Source organism: Chiroxiphia lanceolata, chromosome 11 (assembly GCF_009829145.1).
Source record: "Chiroxiphia lanceolata isolate bChiLan1 chromosome 11, bChiLan1.pri, whole genome shotgun sequence".
Lineage (NCBI taxonomy): Eukaryota > Metazoa > Chordata > Aves > Passeriformes > Pipridae > Chiroxiphia > Chiroxiphia lanceolata.
The window spans coordinates 237,694-260,713 of NC_045647.1; the positions used below are offsets into that span (position 1 = coordinate 237,694).

At 38.1% G+C, this 23,020-nt stretch overlaps 2 protein-coding genes across 12 annotated transcripts in view; both read left to right on the top strand.

Annotated features, from left to right (window-relative positions):
* NR2C2 (nuclear receptor subfamily 2 group C member 2) overlaps positions 1 to 21,293 on the top strand; it is a 34,164-nt gene extending 12,871 nt beyond the window's left edge. For 9 of the 11 annotated variants that reach the window (XM_032698769.1, XM_032698763.1, XM_032698766.1 and 6 more), the window contains 9 exons: positions 1,804 to 1,951; positions 3,581 to 3,674; positions 4,089 to 4,222; positions 6,188 to 6,365; positions 6,642 to 6,763; positions 7,296 to 7,435; positions 7,902 to 8,039; positions 9,411 to 9,516; positions 11,659 to 12,723. In XM_032698769.1, the coding sequence (XP_032554660.1) occupies positions 1,804 to 1,951; positions 3,581 to 3,674; positions 4,089 to 4,222; positions 6,188 to 6,365; positions 6,642 to 6,763; positions 7,296 to 7,435; positions 7,902 to 8,039; positions 9,411 to 9,516; positions 11,659 to 11,833 (1,235 nt within the window). In that variant the 3' untranslated portion in view covers positions 11,834 to 12,723. Of the gene's footprint in view, positions 1 to 1,803; positions 1,952 to 3,580; positions 3,675 to 4,088; positions 4,223 to 6,187; positions 6,366 to 6,641; positions 6,764 to 7,295; positions 7,436 to 7,901; positions 8,040 to 9,410; positions 9,517 to 11,658; positions 12,724 to 21,169 lie in introns of those variants that run through there. The other 2 variants (XM_032698771.1, XM_032698772.1) reach the window with 2 other exon arrangements.
* Positions 21,294 to 21,615: 322 nt separating this feature from the next.
* MRPS25 (mitochondrial ribosomal protein S25) lies at positions 21,616 to 22,996 on the top strand. The gene is made up of 4 exons (XM_032699013.1): positions 21,616 to 21,788; positions 21,909 to 22,015; positions 22,297 to 22,384; positions 22,621 to 22,996. Exons 1-4 carry the CDS (start codon positions 21,655 to 21,657, stop codon positions 22,811 to 22,813), a joined length of 522 nt encoding a protein of 173 aa, XP_032554904.1. The 5' UTR covers positions 21,616 to 21,654; the 3' UTR covers positions 22,814 to 22,996.
* Positions 22,997 to 23,020: the final 24 nt, after the last annotated feature.

Sequence of the window (23,020 nt, forward strand, 5' to 3'; positions counted from 1 at the left end):
AATACATGTTAAAACACTGTGTATGTTTATAATACAAAATATTTTAATATGGATTGACATAAATCTAGGTCTAATGTTCCACTTCAAGAATCTGCTTTCCTTATGGTTTAATTTTGTGGCTTTTTCAACCGGTGATAGAAAGTAGTTAATGTCTTTTTTTTTCCCCGCTTTTTAAATTTTTATGTTAATTTGGTCATTTGTGAGTATGGGGTTATGAGGCATTGTATAAACTGTCATATATTAGAAAATATGCTTGCCTGTTTGTATGCAGTGCCTCGTACATTTCCAGCACTAGCAGCCAAATGCCTCTGTCAAGGGATTTTGTTTTCAGTTTGTAGCACCTCTGCCTCTTCAGTTCAGCGCTTCATGAAACCTATTATCTCGTTTTGTGATGTGATCTAGGCAGGATAAATTCCAACCACCAAGTTCAAGGGAGGCAGAACTTTAAACTTTAAATAAAAAGATACTTGTATTTGCACTTTGGAACTCCAGACCTGTTGTGGTGATTGTTCCGCTTTGCACACACTGTACTGAATATTGGAGAAGACATTTGTACAAGAGAAACTGCTGCAGTTCCAGAAACTAACCCTTTCTTATCCCAATATCATTAGGATATATACTCACTGACTTTACTGGGCTTTGGGTCAGGTTTCTGATTAATATTTATGTATCCACCAAGCCAACAAAATTGATATACCTACTTTTAAGCTCCTAAATTTTGCTAATGGTAAAAATATTAACAAAAATAAAATCAGGAACTAAATAACTCTTGCTGGTTATGAGGATAGAGACATATCCATGTATTTTAATGTTACAGTCAAAAGGGCTATAGAGGAGGGTTGCATATTTTTGTTTCTCTGTTAATAATGTTAATCTTCCAGAGCAATCACTGCTGTATGATAAATTGGTATAATGAATAGCACAGAAATATTGTCTTCATTTATATTATGCCTTACATTGGCATAGTGTTGTGAGAATTAATACAAGACTTGAAAATTCTTTATATTTTCCTTGTAGTCTATTATTCATTTCAGCATCCTCATTTTTAGGTGAAAAATCAATACAGTCCAATGTTATGCCAAGTTATGGAGGAGTTTGTAAAGTTCAGTGACTTAGATTTCAGATAACTTTATGTAATATGTTTAATAATAGTACTTTTATATTATAAAGATGCACTTTTTCTTTAAAATTGCAGAGTTACTGCTTCTTACTATTTCTGTTAAAAATTTGCCTCACTTGTTCAGCACATTGGAAACTGAGCTTATTTTCTTTCAATTATCAAGTAGAAATATTATAAATTATGAAAGGGTTAGTTTTGGAACACTGTTCCCTAATTGGGTGGAATGAATGGATGATATGCAGAGACTGTCAGAGAATTAACCTGCATCTCTCACGGAACTTGCAGGGTTCGTTCTGGATTTGCATTGTTTTGAGTCATCCAGAGTAGGAATGTGGCTTATGTTTAGGTATAGCTTTCCCTGTAAAAACCAGATAATTAAACAAATTGAAAACACAATTGGTAGAATACTCCATCTTACTAAATGCAAAAGAAAATAGCAAGATTTGACTCCAGTTCAGCAAAACTTCAAACAAAAGATCAGTCTGTGACCTTCTTAGTTAAAAATACACATATTCACAGGCAGAGTAAAATTGGAACCTCTGTTTCTTCACTCTTTGTATTAAATTTCTAGTTTTGCACTGAGCTGGTACACCAGCTGGTACACTGTGAGAATTTTACTTTCTTTTTGTATTTTTCATTTGAGTTATTTCCTTTCAAATCTGAATGGTTTTGTCTTTATGTAGCGGTTCAAAGTGAAAGAAAGCCTTTTGATGTGCAACGTGAAAAACCAACCAACTGTGCAGCTTCTACTGAAAAAATCTATATAAGAAAGGATCTGCGAAGCCCTCTTATAGCAACTCCAACGTTTGTGGCAGATAAAGATGGCACGCGGTGAGTACCTCAGTTGCACGTGTCTTCTTCCAGGTTATTTGTGTATATTACTTCGCATTCACATATGTATTTTGTTTCCCCTCTACTCTAAAGAATTGGACAGAGAAGAGCTCTAATTCATCCATCATCTTTTTCCATTACCAAGCCCAATTTAGGTTCTGCTTTTCATGGAAGTTTTTATGTGTAAGTGTACGGTTTTCAGTTCAGAGCTGGCTCTTGTCCAGCCAGGTCAGAGCAAAGGCAGGGCAAGTAAATGATATTCAGGCAAAAAGCATGTGGGCTAATTCTGTGATGCATTTGGGTTAGCACTTCTCTGAAATCAGATCTGCTAGTGGCAGACTTGGGCTTCCTTGCTTCCTTCTGCTAAAGACAGTAGTAAAAGAGACTGCAGTGACTGCTGATTCCAATCCCAAGAGATTGTTTTCAACAACAGCAAAACAACAGCAGCTTCCTTTTACTATGTGGGAGATGCTCCAAGATGGTTCCTGCGCTCTCAGATGTCTCCAAAGGCAGTGGGTGTGGAAATGCACATCACTACAGAAGCAAGATTTCTCTCTTTCTGAATAGAATAAAAAAGAACTCTAGGTTAAATATGACATTTCTAAAACTGTAGTTTACAAATGGTTAAGAACTACCTAAAAAATTGGATCTTGTTATTCAGTTTTCATATATATATAATTGTTTAATTTTATATGTATATATTCTTTGTTGAACAAATGACACTGCAGTTAAGAAGATTGGTGATACTGCAGTTAAGAAGATTGGGCTGCAAATTTCTTAAGAATGGTTTTTCAGTGTTCTCATTTGCAAGTCAGATTATTCAAAAGTGCTCACAGACACATTTGCTTCTTTGAGACTTCCTTATGCTACAGATCTCTTACAGACCGATAAACAATATTATAATCATTAAGTACAACCGTTATTTATGTAGGGTTCAGATTTGCATAATGCATGATAATTTGCAGCCTGTGCTCATTCACTATAACTTGCTGCAGCCTTAACCTGTGTTGTGTGCATTGGTATTGTATTATGGAGACTTGGAGCATCACTTAAGTAACAAATAAACTTCTTGCAAAGACTTTCTGCTGTCTCCCTAAATTAGATGCAGTAAAGGGAAAGGATGTTTGATCAAAATGTAGCAGAAGTAAAGGCAGCAGAGATTTTATGCAGACCTTGATTGCATGATTGTTTTTAACTGTATTTTGGAATGTAAAATATACTTCCATGACTCTTTTTCTTCAGTGCTGTCCATTGTCTAACTTGGAATGCACAGTTATGCCTTCCTCCAAAGTGCAATATATAACTTGAGAGCTACTAGGTGACTTCTGAGAGCATGAGAAGACTACTTTTCTTAAAGCAGAATAAACCAGAATACAAAGCAAATGAGAGGATACGTATTTGGGAAGTTGTCATTGCTTTTGCACAGGAAAGGAAAAGATATTTCAGTCTTTCTGTCTTTCAAGCTACTTTTTGGAAACTGTTTCAGAAAGAATGAAGTCCTGATGAATAAAGTGTGAGCTTCATAAAATTGTTAATTTAAAAACTTGTTTAGTAGTCATAGGTAGTTATACATTCTTCTGATTAATGTAAAATACTATTGACAATCGGATGCCTTATGCTTTTGAACAGGTCAGCAGGACTTCTTGATCCTGGAATGCTTGTAAATATTCAGCAGCCTTTGATCAGGGATGATGGTACAGTCCTCCTAGCTGCTGACTCCAAGGTATTACTCTTTCAGTTCAGTTCTGAACACACATATTAATTTGCTTAGATTATTTTAGCTATTGTATGTAGACTTAAATAGTTGTTGCTCTTGAGAAGAGGTCGTGGTAAGTCCAAAGAGCTTTACAAAGGGAAGTAATAAACTGATCAATAGGAACGTGGTTTCTTTTCACAAGCATGTTTCTGCAAAAGGTCAGCCACAGGTAGTTTCCCTTATGATACCTCCTCTGGGACTAGGATTGATAATTACAGTAGGATTTGAAGATCATTGAAAGCCATTGTTCTTCCTGTAGGCGTTTAGGAGGAAGGAAAAGGTACATAAGGGAAAAAATGCAAAAAGATTAAAAATGGGAAGAATTTATATATGATACATCAACTATAATTTTGATCTACTAATGTTGTTCTTCCTTTTTAGGCTGAAACAAGCCAGGGTGCTTTAGGAACACTAGCAAATGTTGTAACATCTCTTGCTAATCTCAGTGAGTCACTAAATAATGGAGATACTTCTGAAGTTCAACAAGAAGAGCAATCCACAAGTGAGATTACACGGTATGCATTATATTTGCATTTTATTTAACAATTTGTGTTCTGTATGATGTATCCTTACACTCATTCACTGAAGGAATTTGGTTTTGTGACAGCAGACAGAGTACAGATTGTCCCTACTTTGAAACACAAAACTGATTCTTTAGAAATCAAGTTTGGCTGTTGTCCTCTTGTGAAGAACTGTGTCCTGCGTTACAAATACGGTGTTCTGAAGCTAGCTCAGATTTCATTCTCAGAAAAGTAATGAATTACTAGTTTGTGACTGTGAAAGACTCTGAGAATAGCAACACTTCAGTGCTGTTTAATTTCATAGGCATGTTTTACGTAAGGTTCTTCTGTGCAATGCTCATGTCCCTTAGCCCTGCTCTTTAGGGGTATTTATTACTGCAGATTTATTTTTGAGATTCTATTGCCAAAAAGCCTGCTAGTAATATAGGTTTAGAAAGAGTTTGAAGTCTTTGTTGTCTTTATTAATGAAAAAAATGTGAAAAAGGAAAATGAAATATTAAAATTTCCAGCAGAGCTTGGATTTGCATGGCTGGGGTTTTTTTGTTGGGTGTTTTTTTGTGGGGGAGTGGGGGTTAGGTTGAATTTAGCAGTATAGGAAAATAAGAAAAACACTTGGCCTCATGTTTCTCAAAAAGAAGATTTTTAAGAGGAACTTAACTAAGGCTTTTAAGTCTTTTATTTATACTCTTCAAGTGAATGAATTGATATTTAAAAATACTGGACACTACAACTTCGACTTTGTCAACCTCGTACTCTTTCTTGAGTATAAAGAAGTCCAGGGACCAGACTCTCGTGTTACTGTCATAAGAGTTCTAAGGCTGTGACTGTACTGTGAGATCAGGAGTGCCTGCCCATATCTCTTCTTAAGGGAAAGAAATTCAGGCACATTGTCTAGAAGAGAACCATATTATTCTCCACTGTTCCAAAACATTGGACATCAAGAACAGGGACAAGGACAGGGATTCTGTTCTCCAGAGTACATCTGGTTTGTAACCCTCACCTAGTATGTGAGAAGGTGAGAAAGGGGAGGATAATGAACGGTAAGTACAAAAGAATTGTTAAAGCCCAGACAACAACTAAGCCTCTCAGCTACTCACTCACTCCCCCACCAGTGGGATCAGAGAGAGAATCAGAAGGGTGAAAATGAAAAAACTCATGTGTCGAGAAAACTCATGTGTTGAGATAAAGACAGGTCAGTAGGTGAAGCAGAAGCCACACACATAAGCAAAGCAAAGGAATTCATTCCCTGCTTCCCATGGGCAGCAGGTGTTCAGCCATCCCCAGGACAGCAGGGCCCCATCACGTGTAACAGTTATTTGAGAAGACAAAGCCATCGCTCCAAACGTCCCCCCCCACCTTATTTACTGAGCATGACACCATACAGTATGGAATACCCCTTGGATCAGTTGGGGTCACCTGTCCTGGCTGTGTCCCCTCCCAACTTCTTGTGCACCCCCAGCTTCCTCACTGAAGGGTGGCACAAGCAGCAGAAAAGGCCTTTAACACTGTGCAAGCCCTGCTCAGCAGTAATAAAAATGCCTCTGTATTATCAACACTGTTTTCAGCTCAAATCCAAAACACCACCCCATACTAGCTACAATGAAGAAAGTTAACTAACTCTACTGTAGCCAAAACCAGCACAGCACAAGACCCCTTTACTAGTACAAATACTAGGATAAAACTATCAGAGCGGGATTTGCAGTAGTAAATCCTCTCCTACAGGGGAGATCTCTTACCAGTGATATGTGGGCAGCTCTATTCCTTTTATTAATGTCTAGAGAATACAGAGGGACCAGATTGTAATGAAAAGTTGGACCTTGTGTCTTAGCATAAACAGTTCCTGTGTATGTTACCTCTAAGTGGAAATGCTTTATAGTGTTTAATTTGAGCACTACTCTGAATTTTTTTACGGTGTAAGGAAGCGCTTTTTCATTGTTTATTTATTTATTATTTTTTAAGGGCATTTGATACTTTGGCTAAAGCACTTAATACCACAGATGGTGCAGCAGCTCATACCTTGGCAGATGGGATGGATCCTACAGGAGGAGGGAATATTCATGTAATCAGTAGGGATCAGTCAACACCAATTATTGAAGTGGAAGGACCCCTACTTACAGATACACATGTCACATTTAAGGTATGTGCTTCTTTAAACATCTTACTAACATCAAACTAACATTAAGATGTATGAGCTCTCTCCCACATAATTTCTTGCTTCCTATTCCCAATTTGCATTCCTTGCCCACAGTAGTGAGTTATTTGGCATAGTTTTCATTCAATGATTTCTTGTCACACAGTTGCTTGCGACTGACAATGAGAGTAGTTTGAATGTTTTTGCTGGTTATTTCATCGATAATAAAAACCGGTTTGTGTCTGACCTGTGTATATTGTACTGGACTTGTATTTTTTGCAGCTGACAATGCCCAGTCCGATGCCAGAGTACCTTAATGTGCACTACATCTGTGAGTCAGCATCACGGCTCCTTTTCCTCTCTATGCACTGGGCTAGGTCCATACCTGCATTTCAGGCTCTTGGGTAAGTGGACATATCCTGTTTGAACGGTTTGCTTTCGAATGAATTTAAGCACTGATCTGAACACTTTTCAGCTATTTTGAATTTTTTAGTTACGATAGTGTTTAATTTTTAATGCATTTTTAAACTGTGTGAAGGCTATGCAATAGTCTCTGTTTCGAAGAATAAAATAGAAGATGGCAGAGGGGAGGATAACTACAATATCTGATGTTACTGTGTGGTTACAGAAACTAAAGGCAAATCAAAAGTAAGAATTTGTAAAAATTAAGTGGTTGTTTTTGATATCTTGCTAAAGAACTGATGAGTACCATTTCACAGATAACCTTAAATGTTTACATACAAACCTTCCTGTAGTTTGTATGTAATTTCTTTTTGCTTTCTGAAATACTAGTAATATGTTAATACATGCCTTTTAGTAAAACGTTTTGCAATGCATTAATCCTTATTATTAATTGTTATAAATAACATAATTACACATAGGGTAATACCAACCTGATGTGCAAACTACCTAGAGGTGACTTTCTGCTGTTTACAGGCAAGACTGTAACACAAGCCTTGTGCGTGCCTGCTGGAATGAACTGTTTACCTTAGGCCTGGCACAGTGTGCCCAGGTGATGAGCCTGTCTACCATCCTGGGAGCTATTGTCAACCACCTCCAGAACAGCATACAAGAAGGTATGTTTTCAGTTCTGCTAACAATACAGAGATTTGTATAACATTTCTCATGACGTGTTTCCTAATCAGTGGTGAAATTGTTCACCAGGATCGAGGGGAAGGTGAAGCCTCCTCTTGCATAATTACCTTTCCTCTGGTGATCTATAATTTTGTTGCACTGACCTCACAGAGATACCTGTGGGTATCTACTATGATAGTTACATCACTGGAAAAAGCTTGGTGTGGCAGACTGTGCTATCCTGGCAAAATTACGGAAGAGTTAACATTCTGTTTGCTAGCCCTGTGTTTGACTCAACTTTATAAATCTTTGCTTCCATAATAATTTAGGCCATCTTTATATGTTAAGTGGTTTTAAGACAGCAAAAGACTTGAAAGTATCGCTTGACTTGGTTTATAAAAGTGTATTTGTTGATATAGTCAGAAGTGCTTGAGCTCACATGAAATAGTAAGCAATATCTTTTTGCAGATAAACTTTCTGGAGACAGAATAAAGCAAGTCATGGAACACATCTGGAAACTTCAGGAGTTCTGTAACAGCATGGCCAAGCTTGATATTGATGGATATGAATATGCATACCTTAAAGCTATAGTCCTTTTTAGCCCTGGTAAGGAATTTAGTAACCATATCTCTTTAAATAATAAGCATTAGTATGTTAATGTTTTAGCATTTTTTTAAATGAGACTAATGTCTTGAGATGAGACTCATCTGGTAAGTTGCAGATAAAATGATTGTTTCATAACGATTACCACAAACAATATGTGTTTTAAAATAACTTTGAAGCAACATGTCCATGTTATTTACAGTTCCAATATGTCAGGTGTTTCCTGTACATCTGCTTGGAAGACTAGACTCTCAAGTTACCTTCATCTGGGAATCTATGAGTAAAAAGTTATCTGGGATGTGTGTAGTAGCAATATTAGTGCAGTAAATGGTGGGAAGGATTAGAGGAAATACATTCTCAGAGTGACAAAAAGAAATTTACTTCAATTTTTATACTCTCATAAGAGGACTAGCTGAAATATGAGCAGAAATACAACTCTATTTTATATGAAAATTCCACAAAATCTCTGAAACTAAATGTGAACAGGCTGTCTCCCATTTGTTACCAAAAAAATTACAGCAGACAACTAAAGTATAATGAAGTTTTTATGAGATATGAGGATTTACTCAAAGAAGACACTTGATTTTCTGGAATGGTAAGGTAAGGATATTAAAGAAATTGGAAGTGACAGTCTTTTCAGCAAAGGTGGAAAAATGTTTCTAGGACACACAAAGGTTAATCTAAAACTGCTGACAGGCTGAGTGAAAGGGAAACTTGTTCAGAAATGTATATTATTTATTAAGGTATTTACCACTTTGAATTTAACAAAATAAAAAGGAAAGGGATATCTTCTTATTGGTGTGTTTGTTTTTTTTTTTTTTTTACATTAGTATTAATTTTCTTTTTGTAATTAAACTTAATTAGAAGATATTGGTGTCCTAAAATGTTCTTTTGCCTTTTTTTTTGTTTGTTTTTGCAGATTGTCCCATTAGGATTAGGTTTATTAGGGTTTTTATTCAAGTTGTTAAAGTGAGAAACTCTCCAAACTCTCCAAAGGTAGCTCTGTCCTATTTCAAGGGACAAGCAGTTTGGACACAATGAAGATACATGGGCATAGTAAGATAGATGATATTTTCTGGGTTTGGGTTTTTTCTCAGATCACCTGACTGTCTGAGGAGCTGAGCCAGCTGGAATTAAAACATGAGACAGACTTGGGAAGGTTAAGAAATTGATTTGTCAAGAAAACAACCCTAGGTATTGCTCAGTCAGCATGGTTAGAAAAAATCACAGAGGCAAACATTTAAATTTAAACCAACAAGGTTAGAAACATAAGCTCGGAGTATCATTGAAATTAAATGTGAGAATCTTATAAGTACATCTCTTTCACAATGTGTAGGGAACCAATCGACATACAGAAATGTTTTGTTTCTTTAGATCATCCTGGTCTGACCAGTTCAACCCAAATAGAAAAATTCCAGGAGAAGGCACAGATGGAATTGCAGGACTATGTACAAAAAACCTATCCAGAAGATACTTATAGGTATTTATTGTCTATAGTATCCAAAGTAACGTTGTGGGCCGTAGCTGACAAAAGTACCAAATAACATCATTGATGTAAAAAAATTTCTTTTTTGACATCTGGGGTTTTATTGACTGTTGATGAAAAAGAGCTAGAATCTCATTCATAAAAGCAAGCAGGTTTTGGTTAAGCAAAAAGTTTGTTTAAAGATACGTAGAAGCAAGAACAGCTGTCTAGCTTCTTCCATGTAAATTTAATTTGTGAGTATTTTCTTGTTTTTTGAGGGGTTTCCTTGAGCCTCATTGCCATGTTTAGAAAAGTAAACAGGCTTATTAGAAGTCTTGAGAACAACTGCTTCAGCTGACTCAAACTTTAGTTCACGCTGCCTTGTTTTTCGAGTTATTATCTTAAAGCCTCTTTGATGACTAAAAGTTGATTATCATCCTTTAAATGTTTTTCAAGTTACATATGCAGAGAAGTGTTAAAACTGTCAGTTTATAGGTCTTGGAAAAACAAGGATTACATGTGACAGGGAAGAGTAACCAACTCTTAAGCTTCTGTTTGTAAGAAATTCCCACATCCTACTTATTTTCTCCTTTAGCTTCTTTTTTTTTATTAATTTCAAAGACCTTATCTTTGAAATTATCTAGGTTGGTTTTTTCGCCTCTCAATTGTTTCTGTCTCTTATTTGCTAGAAATGATTATCCTATTTTCTAACAACTTCCATCAAAACTGTTTCAAAATTCAACACAAAGATTTTTTGCATTACCAGACAAATTCTAACTTCTGTCTAACAGTGTATCCTGTGAAAAGTATCCTCATCTAAAGAAGCAATCCCACACATTTAGGCAAGGTCTGAGGGTGATGTAATGAAAAAAAAAAAGAAAAAAACCCAAACCTGTCTGTAAAGAAGAGAGCTTCTCTGGTTTCTGCACTGATCTTGCAGAGTTAACATTGTGTGGTGCAGTGAAGATGGGATTCTCTACCTCGGAAATATCCTCAAATCCCACATTCTGCTGTGTACGATTCAATCATTCTGGTTTAATTTGTGAGAGCTGGATAGTTGCCATAAAAATAAATACAGAATTTGTTCCATAGACTTACTTCTCTTAATATGGCTTAGGGAAGAAAATCAGAGTTACATGCCACAAGCAGTAAATCTGTATTTTGGCTGACAGTGTCTATGTCTCCATGCTCACCCATAGACAAGTGTAGAGAGCAAATCTGATTATTTCTGAGCAACTGAATACTGCCACAAATTGAGATAGAAGACAAGTGTTATAAGTTTCACAGAATCAACAGCACAGCTTGAATCTTTTTTCAGTTTTGCCCCAAAGTTTACAAGATATGGTATATTAGCAGAATGGACCTTATGTATTTTGTCCATAGATATTCAAGCATTTTCCAGAGCACCTGTGGTCAGTGCTACCTAAGGTTTGCTATTATGTGGTTCTCGTTCAGAAAATTTATTTGATTTGGCCTTCATGATGTACATCTGCCATATAAATGACAGTAAAATGCTTTCATCCCTGTCCTTAATTTCATATGCATGGAAAGTCCATATACTTTGTTATATTGGGTATCTGTTAACATCCTGGTAAATAAAACCCCACAGCATTTGGCAATATGTGTGTGCTTAACAGCACATCACCCCAAATTACTTTTCTCATTAGAAGCCAATTCTCTTTTTTCCTTTTATATATATTCAGTCCCGTTCTTGCTCTCTGGTTTGGCATGAAGTTGCTAGGCAACTGAGTACTATGCTGTTTATGGTTGAAATTTTAATTAAGCATTTTACTCTTAAAATTGTGCAAATGTTCACACTAATCAATGTGAATATTATTAGTCTCAGCCTTGTCCTTCCAGAGTTGGGAATTTCAAAAGCAGGCCCAGAGAATTGTGTGTTTGTACATACATGCTCTGCCTACAAAGGCCATTAACATGTCTCTTTCATTGGCAAACCACAAAACTACTCGGTGGCTTTTCATTTCACTCACAGCATAGAAAGGTGGCCATTTTTTTGTGGCAGCCAATTACCTTTAATTGCTTCTTTACTCCCGTTTATGAGTTAAGGTAATAATAAAAGCAGATCCAGGTCTTTAGCCACAAAGTGTCTTAAGCTGGTTTTATATGTATTTATAATCCACTGAACTTCTTTTTCAGGCTAGCCCGGATCCTAGTTCGCCTGCCAGCACTTAGGCTGATGAGCTCTAGCATTACCGAGGAACTGTTTTTTACTGGTCTCATTGGAAATGTTCCCATTGACAGCATAATCCCCTACATTCTCAAAATGGAAACGGCAGAATATAATGGTCAGATAACTGGCACATCTCCATAGTGGGAACAATGCAATTCAGTGGATCGAAGTAATTTCCATAAAAAACATATAATTACGAAGTTAAAAGAATAGCATTTTGGTTTGTGCAGGTAATTCCAACTTGTTATCAGTTTCCTGAACAGATTTCTCCTTGTCTCTTTCCTGATATTGACAAAATTTAAGCAGCTACTAAAAGACCTGCTATAGGACCTTTTCTGCCACAAGGAATATTTTTGCTGCCTTTCATTTAAAAGGCTATAGATTACTGAACATACTTTTCACATGCTTTGTATTTAGAAATTATCAGTGGTTAAAAAGAGTTTTATAATATCAGAGATTAGTAATAAAATTACTTTAAAAGTAAAAAGAACAGTATGTATATATTTAAAAATATCCTTGGAATTAATGTCTAGTAAATGCCAGGGTATAATACTAGCACTTTGTAATCACTTCTTGTCAAAGTGACAGCATCATCAACATCCTGCTTATGAGTATGGAAAATGAAAAAAATGCTTATGTCCTTAGTCAAAATGCCAGTGATTTTTGTGAAAAGGTAGAATGCTATAGGAGACAATCATTTATCTACAAAAAGTCACTTGCTCTTATGTTATGCATGAAATATTAATGTGGATTCTTAAATCAGACATCCACATTATATGAAACTATACACTGTTAAATTAGTGCAGTTGTAATTCATAGTACAATGCAGTCATAGTAACTATTATGTGCTACAAGAATTACCCCACACTAAGAGGAAAAAAAGTGTTTCTTGCCACAGTAATGGTGAAATATTCAGGTTCCTTAAAGTGTGTATTCAGACCAACACAATCATGACACTTGTTATTCTGAAATCAAGCCTTTTGACTGTGGGGAGAATCAGTCATTAACTGGAAGAACAATAATTTTCAAGTAGAGCACTCCTGGTTTTGCAGTGCTCTCGACCTTCCTGTGACTCAGTTTGAAACCAAAATATAGTTAGGATTTACTCTCAGTCATGTACGATTGCAGTTAATGACTGATACATCATGGAGTTATAAAATGGACTTTTTAATTGTCTTGAGTGATGAGCCATCAGCATGTTTTCTAGTATTGGTCATTAGCTGCTAACATATCTTTCATTTTAGTATAATTTATTATTATGGAATTCAAGTATTTTAAACAAGCAAAGTTTTTTAAAAAATGTCATGGCAATTAATACCTTCATCTGATCCTGGCTCATTAGATTCATCAAATCATTTAATTATTTGTATTGTAGAGGCATTTTTACTTTTGTAGTTTTATGTGACAAAAATCTGATTATATGTTCAGCACTTTTGTTTTTCTTCTGTTACTCATATTTATTTAGAAACATCAACCAGGTTGGTGTTTGTGTATTTTCACAGTCTGAATTGGAGCTAAAAGATCTTAAGCAGCTCTAGGTGAGGCTTCTGAAGTAATAAAAAGTCCTGACCTGGTATACTTCATGCTCATTAGAGGGCTCACATTTGTAGCACCCAGTGTGGAACAGAAAGCTATTTAATTTTAACTTCTGGATGCGTTAATACCTTTTACAGTTACCATTGTTAGTGCATTCAGAGTCTTCTCAGAAGGGTGTTACAAGTAGTCCAATATACATGCAGAGATTTGTAATATTGCACTTTCATTTCTCCTGGCTTTTGCTATAGCAAATGAAATTGTCATGTTATTAATGTGATGGAAGATCTACCTTCTGTATGTGAAGTTAGCTGGACTGCAGAATTGAGTACCAACCATTTGATTGTCGTGTCCCTGCTGGTGGGATTATGTCAGAACTTCTGATGCACAGTCCCTTTGTTAAGGGTACACAACTTAAAAATCAATGGTGATATTAACATCAGAAGCAGTACCTGCCTTGGAAAGAGTTGGGGCCATTTTTGTTAAAATTTAAAATTTTATTCAGTTATGTCATTGTTCTAAAAGCAGAATGCATTGAACTATTGTGATATTTTTCATTGCAAAAAAGAGATTATGGAGTTTGATTTGCTTTCAGTATTTCATAAAAATCATTTAAGCAGATAAGTAAGCATTGTTAGTGGCAAATGAAATATTCCTTAGCACAAAAACTAGCCATTGTAATATTTGTTTTTAAATCTAAACACACCAGATGGCTTTTTCTTTGCAAACATCATTTCAACTTCTGATATTTCAAGTAAAAGGGCCCCATTTTCTATACAAAAATATTTTCCTAATTTTTATTACTTGTGCTGTGATCATAACAGTTCAGCAAACAAAAAAGGCATTACAATTTTTTGGGGAACAGAGGGATCACATGAAATAAAATTTAAAATATATGCCTTGCATTACATTTGTAAACCAAAATGGTGAGTATCATGCAGCTCTGTTTACAAATAAACTACACTCCCCACAAATGCAAGTCTACATAATGATCTCCTTGATCAAACTCTGGTAGTCGCTTACTCTGCAAATAGTTCCCTGCTTGTTAGGGATAAAATATTAATTTTTGTAAATTGAGTAACAACCATGCAATCATAGTTAGGTTTTATTTATTGTGCATGCATTTAATAGATGAAATTAAGCAGTTCCATAATTAAGATTCAGATATTACCACCTAAAAGCTATGAAGTCTCTCTTTCTATAGCATCATCAGCATGATTTGCTGGCTTTCAGTAGTCAGAACCAAGCTAGTTAGTCCTGATGCCATTAACAAAAAGGGCTTTTTCTAACTATACACTATTTTGGTTCCAAGACTAACAGTTTGGACTGTAGAAATTTGGACTATGATGGCAAGTTCCTAGGGTTGAAGAAATATTCAGAATCTAAAACATTTTGTATATTTGAATATTAGCTATAAATAAAAGGATAGTTGTGATGAGTAACCTAAGACTTCTATCTCACATTCCAGTTAAGGGCTGTTGTAAAAGTGAGACAAAAATTTGGCATCTGATGGAGACGCACTGAAAGGAATCACTTAAAACACTGCTATACAAAACTATAAACCATCTTCTCCAGTGCAGTAGGGCTGCTTCGCACTCAGTTTCAAGTTTAATCACAAACTAGTTGAGGTTGGAAGGGATCTCTGAAGGTCATCTGGTCCACCCACTCTGCTCAGGTGCTACTGCTATGTAGCACCTGTTGACAAGGACTGTGTCCAGGTGTCCTTTGAACATTTCCAAGGATGGAGACTCCACAACCTCCCTGGGCAACCTGTGCCAGTGCTTGGTCACCCTCAGAGCGAAAAAGTGTTTGCTGCTGTTTGAGGGAACCTCCTGTGTTTCAGTTTGTGGCCACTGCCTCTGGTCCTGTCACTGGGCAGCCCTGAGAAGAGCCTGGCTCTGTCTTCTTTCTACCCTCCAGGTACTTGTACGCATAGAGGAGATCCTCCCTGAGCCTTCTCCAGGTTGAACAGTCCCAGTGTTCTCAGCCTTTCCTCATGGGAGAGATGCTCCAGTCCCTTATCATCATTTTTTTGAACTCTCTGCAGTATGTCCCTGTCTCTCTTGTACGGACACAGCACTCCAGGTATGGCCCCACCAGTACTGAGAAGAGGGGGAGGATCCCCTCCCTCAACCTGCTGGCGATGTTTTGCCTGATGCAGCCCAGGACAGCATTAGCCTTCAGCAGAGCAAGGGAGTGTTCCTGATCGTGTTGAGTTTGGGGGCCTGGGGCCTGCAGGTCCTTTTCTGCTGACCTGCTTTCCAGCATATATGGGTGCCTGGGCTTGCTCCTCACCAGAGACAGGACTTTGTGCTTCCCCTCTTTGAACTTCCTGAGGTTCCTGCCAGCCCATTTCTTCAGCCTGTCACAATCCCTCTTGGTGGCAGCAGGACCTGGTGGTGCATCAAGCAGTGGAGCTGCTGGTCTAGCGGTGATCTGGGTGTCATGTAGCAGTGGAGCTATTTTAGCTTGCTCAAAGAAATCTTCTTCTTTTCCTTGTACATCCATCAGAAGATAGATCTTCAAGAGGCACAAAATTGATGAAGGAATTTTCTGCCAACAGTATAGGCATTGTTTGGTAGCAGTAGAAAAGGCACATCTAAGGAAAATGAGCCTCAGAAAGTCATTTGGGCTCTATGTATTAACCTTTAACATTATTTTCAGCCTCTTCTGATGACTGCACTTTTAGGCTGCTTTGACATAAGGAAGGTAGAACAGTGCACACAGTACGGCTGCAGCCAAGTTTTACACTGTCTCTGCACAAAATACAAGGCTGATGTAGTTCTTGTAATTTCTGAGCTTTGTTTCATCCCTTCTGCAATGACTGGAAGATGGTAACAGGCTAATCTTAGTAGCTTTACTTTTAAATTAATTTTATTTTGTTTTTCCTTTGAAAGGGCAAACATTTCCTTATGGATATGGGACAGGAGAGTTTCTTATTATTGTAACAATTATTGAAAAACTTACTTGATTATTAAATATTGTTTTCCTAAAGGCCAAATTTAAATGCCAAACTTGTATATGTAAAACTTGGAGTCAAAGGATCACAGCTGCAAAGTGATTCTAAGAAAAGTTCATCTCACTGAAGCTCTACTTAGTGCCTAAAATTTACTTTCTCCAGAATTTTTGAGGTCCTGTTTCTGCAGCTCTTGAAATGAAAATATTTTAACTTGGTAGAAATACAGTGATAAACTATCTGATTAGATTTATCTGAACTTGAGCAAATGTGTATATTAGTCATAATTCATTCAAACAAATGTTAAAATTCTGTGCTCACTGAAACTGGGACATTCAGGGAATGATAATGAGGCAATAATGTCCATTGTCTGTGTGCTTCATTTGTTTTCCAACTCTTATGAAAAGGAACTGGATTTGCATCTTGTAGGTAAAAAACATTTTGGGCTAGCTTTATTCTACTGATTTTTATTGCATTTGTGACAATTGCAAGAAGGTATACTACTTTTCTTCCCTTTATTTACTTATATTGGACTAGAGAGACAACTAACACCATGTGTAAAAGTCCTCTTTGCCTCTTCACAATTTACAAAAGCTGCAATGCTTTTGGTGTCAGTGGAGTTACTCTGGCATGAAACTGGTAGAAGAGGAAAAAATTATCTTCAGGGAGAGATCCTTCTAAGGGATCATGCAAGCCTTTGTTTTAGCTGCCTTAAAATGTTAGATTATTAGAGCGGCCTAGTTTTCAGAGCACTCTGGGGCAAGAAACTACTGTTGATCTCCACATGATGTCATTTACCAACCCTCCTTTTACCATCTTCTGAAGCCCTTGGTTCCCCAGGCAGCCACAGTGGCTCCAGTGGAGAGCTCTGACTCAAGGTCTCTGCAGAATCCAGCTGGCTCTGCATTGCCATTCCAGTCCCCTTTGGCAAAGGCACGTTCTGAGGCTGTGACAGAGAATCCAAGTCAGGGCTGAAGCTTCCAGGTGAAAGCAGTTTCCTGACTCTTGTTTCTCCTTTGACAGAGACTGTAAAACACCTGTATAGTACCCAGAGGACTCACAGATTCCTGAGTGAGTTCAGCTGGGATATTGCAGATGTCAGTAGATTTTCCTGCCTATTAAAATTAAGACAGTAGTTAGGATTCTTCCCTGATCACCTGCTGTTTAACTAGTAAGAGATAATTAAAAAAAAAAAAAAGGCACCAAATAGCATGAGTAGCAAATGGGATTGGGAATGCAGTTTAGCCAGGAAGATGGAAGTGGGAATTACTGTGCCGAGGATACTGCCCAGGCAGTGCCAAAGCAGCTTCCTGCACTAACAGCACGAGGTAGGGCCCTGTTGGAATCAAGTGCTGTGAGCAGTGGAACTGGCAAGTCAGTCAGACGTGCACAGGTGTACCAGCAGATACCTACTGGATGACATCCTGAAAAGAAAAAAAAATGTTGATTTTTCTGTTTGAAATCCCTCTCTTCCCCTCCAGTTACTCTTTAGAGTGCAAAACCAGGGTAGGTTGGGGATTTTTTCACCTTCTCTTGTCCTTAGGAGAAAAAGCAGAAATGCCAGCAAACACAGGTAGGTTCCCATCTGTCTCAGGGCTTTGCCACAGTGACCCAGGCAGCCACAGAAGAGCTTTTGCAGTGGTTGGCTCTGGTGATGAGCGTGGGCCAGCTGTGAGAGCAGCACCCAACAGCTGCAGTCCTGCTGAGGCCATGGTCACCCTAGGGAGGAGAGGGATGAGCAGAGGACAGATTGCCAGCATCTGCTCAAATTGGGTGACAGAAAATTAGTTTAGAAAACAGCTTTATATGAAAAAGTTACTACGAGGGCATGGCAAAGGGAAGAAAATGAAAACATTTACTTTTTGCACCTTTTAATTCTGAAGTTTCTGAGTCGTTTTAACAGTAAATATTCCTGAACTAAATTCAGGTTTATTGTTTGATGAAAAATGTCATTAACCCCTCTTGTTAGTTGCAATCAATGTTATCAACATGATGGTGGGAATTATTTTTGAAAAAAACTTAAAGCTTTATTTATACTGAGGTTGCAAGTTAAAGTAAAATTTTTTTGTAAACTTTAGATGCTCTAAATATATTGGACTTGGAAAACATCAAAGACTAGAAATATCTTATTACTGAGTTTTTTGTGGTAAAGTCATACACTAAGTTCATCACAGGTAATACTGTCATAATGTTCTATAATTCCCACAGCCTGTTCAATCCTCTGAATCACATGAATGCTTTGAAAATAGCTTATTATTGTTAAATTCATGCCTGTCTCCTTTCTTTTTAAAGGCTTTCATAGAGTTGTACCTGTCTTTATTTTGTGCCTCCCACCACTGTGCATTTCTGCATGTTCAGTTGTAAAACTCACTCGAGCAGCTGATGCATATGTACATAGCTGTATGTATGTGTGTATGAATGTATATGTTTATACCTCTGCCTGAATATATTCTGTACAGTGTATAGAAAACCCCTACTGTGTGTATATATGTACAGACATGGAGCCACTATTCATCCATTCTATGTGCTAAAGCTTTTCGTTCACTTGCTAATCCAGAGCTTCCTTGTTTGCATTTCTTAGCCCAAACTAAACTTATCATCACCTAAGCAGATGAATCCTCCTGAATTTCAGCTTTGCAGATTTTTTTCTAAGCCAGTGTGAATTCAATATTTTCTATTCAGAACTGACAAATGTATTTCATGAATTTTCTGTCTTTTACATTACTCCCTTCACCTTTCTCATTTGACCTGTAGAAGTCACCGAGTGAATAGTTAATTGAGCATATAATGGCTGTTAATTAACAAATAACTACAGTTATAGAAAATACTTCCCTGCTTTCAATCCGTACTCATTCTCTTTCAGCCTTCTGAGATACTCTCTAGTAAAGTTGCATTTTGCAGTGAAGCTTGGTAAGAGATTGATACTTTTTAAGCCTTTGGCAGTGGCAAATTGAAACCAAACCAGCTTTCCCTTTATTGTTGAACTGTAGCACACAGAACAGGAGACAATGAATGCTGTTTAACAAATCAATACTCATATTGCCATAGTGATCACATGAAACCAGCCTGCGAGTTAAATACAGACTCAGTGCTCTGTTCAGTGGAACAGCAGCTCTGGGACAGTGGTAATTAAACAGGAGGGACATTGCAGGTAGCTCATTGCTTAGCAAGCACTAAAACTTCTTCAGGATTTTGACAATGAATTTCAATTCAACCAAGCTGAACAAAGCTTGATTTAATTGTCTGAGTAATGTCCATTTCCGTGCTCTTTCCTTTGCTTGGTCTGGAATCTGCTCAGCTCCTGCACTGCGTGTGATGTTCCCACTGTCCGTGTGGGGCCTGAGCACACAGCTGTGAAATGAGTTGTGCAGTAAGACAGTTTATTATTCATAAGGAGGACTTAAACATTTACATTATCAAAATATAAATAGTTCATGTTCTTTTTCCCTTCTGATGAAGTTACAAAGGGAGCCTTCTGTAAAATAAATGTATTAACTATGGGGTTTTAAAAAAGCATTTCACAGACCACGTAGGGAGTTCAGCAGGTCTTGTTTTTGTCATATTAAAAAGGTGAAGCAGACTTTTCTGGGCATTTATTTCCACTTTCTGTACTCCATGTGGCAAAGACTTGCATATGTTTAGGCAGATAAGCAGACACCAGTCAAAATAATGGGAGCTCCTTGCATGCTCACATTATTTTATAAAGTGAACCACAAGTCTTGAGTCAGGCTTTGTGCTTGAAAGGTCTTTGCTGTGGAAAATGTTAAGAACATTCTCTTCTGCATTGGCAGTAAATGTTTGTAAGCTTTTGTTTCAAATTTAGAAAAAAAGGGTAACATTTCAAAACTTAATTTTTGCGATTTTCAGCAGGAAAAATATTTAAATTAATGGCAGGAATTCCTGTGAGAGGTGATCCTTCATTGGTCTGGACAATTGGTGCTGTTTGAACTCTTGCTTTCCTCTTTAAAGGTGAATGGAAACCTGAATGTCTGTTAATGTTGTACTGCAGGAACAGTTTTAAAGATCAGGAAGCTAATTGGGGTATTAACCAAGATTAAACCTGTTAAAAAATCCAATTTTTAATTTGGAAAAAAACCCCCATATTTTACAATTGTCAAAGTTGTTTTATATCCACATTTGAATTGTTTGTATTCTAAAAGACGAAATGTTCTCAAATGTAGTGGCAATAAAGGCTCTGTGATAATAAAGCACGGGTCCATTTAAAGATATTTTTGATGATTGTAGGTTAAAAGTCGGACTGAGTAAATTTCAAACAAAAAGAATAGTCTTTAAGAAGAAAACATTCTACCTACAGACTGGATGTGTTAAAATTTTCATATATGGAATCAATGCTAAATATTGGAATATTTTTAATAATTATTCTGTACTCTGAAGTACATTGCAAGCCAGTGTTCAGTTTCCTAACTGGAAACTACACATTAAGTGTTTTATCTGTTTGGCACACCAGGAAGTGCTGAGCTCCTACAAAAAGCAAATTTTTATAAAAGGAAGCATCTACTTTTAATTCCTTGGGATATTTTCTGGATATCTCTGTTCATTATAACTTAGAAAACTAATGTTTATGTTATTTTATTTTTATTTCAAGTTAAAAACTTTGCAAAAGTTGTTAATTTCTCACAGCTTCTTCTGTGAAATCAACATTGTTGTGTGTGATAGCATTTAAAAATAATAGCATGTTCTTTTTTTAATTGGAATTTTATATCTAATCAATGTATTCAATCACAAAGAGGAATTTGCATTGTTGTGTTTGTATATAGAGTATTACAGTGCATGATTTAGCTTATGCATTTTATTAAATGCTGTTTAAATGTGGCATTATATTGTTGTGGTTAATACTAGCTAAATGAGGTTTATACCATTAAAGTGAATTACACATATAACTGCATTCTTGAGTTTTATTTTTAAGTTCACTATTTTCTCTTAAACAGGAGGTATCTAAGCCAAATACATAATTTACTATCTTTTAGGGAGAAATGGCATTTTGCCTTCAGTACCGTGATTATCTTATGAGAGATTTAACCGGGTCTGATACAGAAGAGAAATCCCATGAACTTTACTGACTCCAGGGAGCTGCTCTAGGAGGAGAGAAGGCTTTTCCCAAAGTTTTACTTCATCTTGAACAGACAAGTTTTTAGTAGTCACAAACCTGTAGCTGATGTGCTCAGAGCACCCGGCCCCGGCAGGTGCGCGGACAGAGCGCAGGTACCGCCCCTGAGGCTCCGCCAGTGCCGACGCTGACAGCGGCCCGGCCCCTGTCCCAGTCCCGGTCCCCGACCTGGCCCCGGTCCCGGTCCCGGTCCCGGTCCCCGACCCCCGTCCCGGCCCGAACCCAGACCCGAACCCAGACCCGGGACCCCGGCCCCCGACCCGGCCCCAGACCCGGCCCTCGCTGAGGGCGCCGCCCGCCAGGGGGCGCGCGGGTCCACTCCCGCCCCTTCCGGCCGCCGCCGCGATGCCCATGAAGGGCCGGTTCCCGATCCGGCGGACCCTGCGCTACCTCAGCCAGGGCGATGTCGTGTTCAAGAGCGCGGTGAAGGTGATGACCGTGAACTACAACACAGCGGGAGAGCTGAGCGAGGGCGCGAGGTGAGCGCGGGGCGCGGCGGGAGCGCGGGCGGCCCCTGCAGAGACACCGGGGCTTGCGTGGGCCGCGTCCTCCGCGGAGACACCTCGCCAGCTCCTGCGTGCTTTTCTCCTCCTTTCCAGAAAGTTCGTGTTTTTCAACATTCCCCAGATCCAGTACAAGAACCCCTGGCTGCAGATCATGCTGTTCAGGAACATGACCCCGTCGCCCTTCCTCCGGTTCTACCTGGGTAGGTCCCGCCCGGGCCGCGGGAGCTGAGGCGTCACAGCCGCGATCGTGTCGTTCAGACTCGGCGGGGAAAGGAGCTGCTTGTTGGGAAAAGCGGCTTTACCCCTCGGCAGCTCCCCTAGAATTGCCCTCCTGGAGATTTCGCTTTTCCACTTAAACCTTGCATCGTACATTAACTGCAGCAGGGCCGCGGCTCTCTGTTGTGTGTTTACATCCTCTCTGAACAGTGTGCAGGAGGGATGTGGTACTATTTAATACAGGATTATGAATTTTTCTTGACAGACAATGGAGAACAAGTTTTGGTTGACGTGGAAGATAAAACCAACAAAGAGATAGCAGAGCACATTAAAAAAATCCTGGGGAAAAGCAAGTAAGTAACATGTAATAAGGTAACGTACCATCCAGCATACAGAATATAACACATGCAAACTTTTGTCAGGAATACAGAAGGAAATACTACTATTCCCAGACAAAATTGACACGAGCTGGGTAAAGTTCACAAGCTAAGAACTGTAAATCCACCTTTCTGGTAAACTGGGTCCAGGGAAAGGAGAGGAAGTGCTGTGGTTCAGGCTTCTGATAGTAACAAATAGATTTCTTTTCTAGAGAAACACTTGAAAAAGAGGAAAGAGAAAGGAAAAAACTATCACATCCAGCAACTTTTGGGCCCAAGAAGTATCATCTGCGAGAATGCATGTGTGAGATTGAAGGCCAAGTTCCCTGCCCTGCTTTTGTGCCACTGCCCAAAGAGATGAGGGGAAAATACAAAGCTGCTATGAAAAATGAAGCATCAGCCTGACAAGTCATGCAGCTGTTTTTCCTCAGAGCTGGATGATGACGGTGCTTCAGTGAGAGACAAGAGCTCACAGTTCCTGGAAACAGGAATAAGCAAGTTCATTCAATACAGACAACCCTGCCTCATAAATCTTGCAGCTACAACTAGAATAATTCAAGTGAAAAATAAATAAAAGTTAAAACCACAGCTTTTTTGGTGCCAGTTTTACAA

Excerpts from the sequence above, each read along its gene's own strand:
- MRPS25 (XM_032699013.1), top strand. The coding sequence starts at position 21,655 with ATGCCCATGAAGGGCCGGTTCCCGATCCGGCGGACCCTGCGCTACCTC. Across the intron at positions 22,016-22,296 it reads CTTCCTCCGGTTCTACCTGG|ACAATGGAGAACAAGTTTTG; the intron begins GTAGGTCCCGCC and ends TTTTCTTGACAG. Across the intron at positions 22,385-22,620 it reads AAAATCCTGGGGAAAAGCAA|AGAAACACTTGAAAAAGAGG; the intron begins GTAAGTAACATG and ends TTTCTTTTCTAG.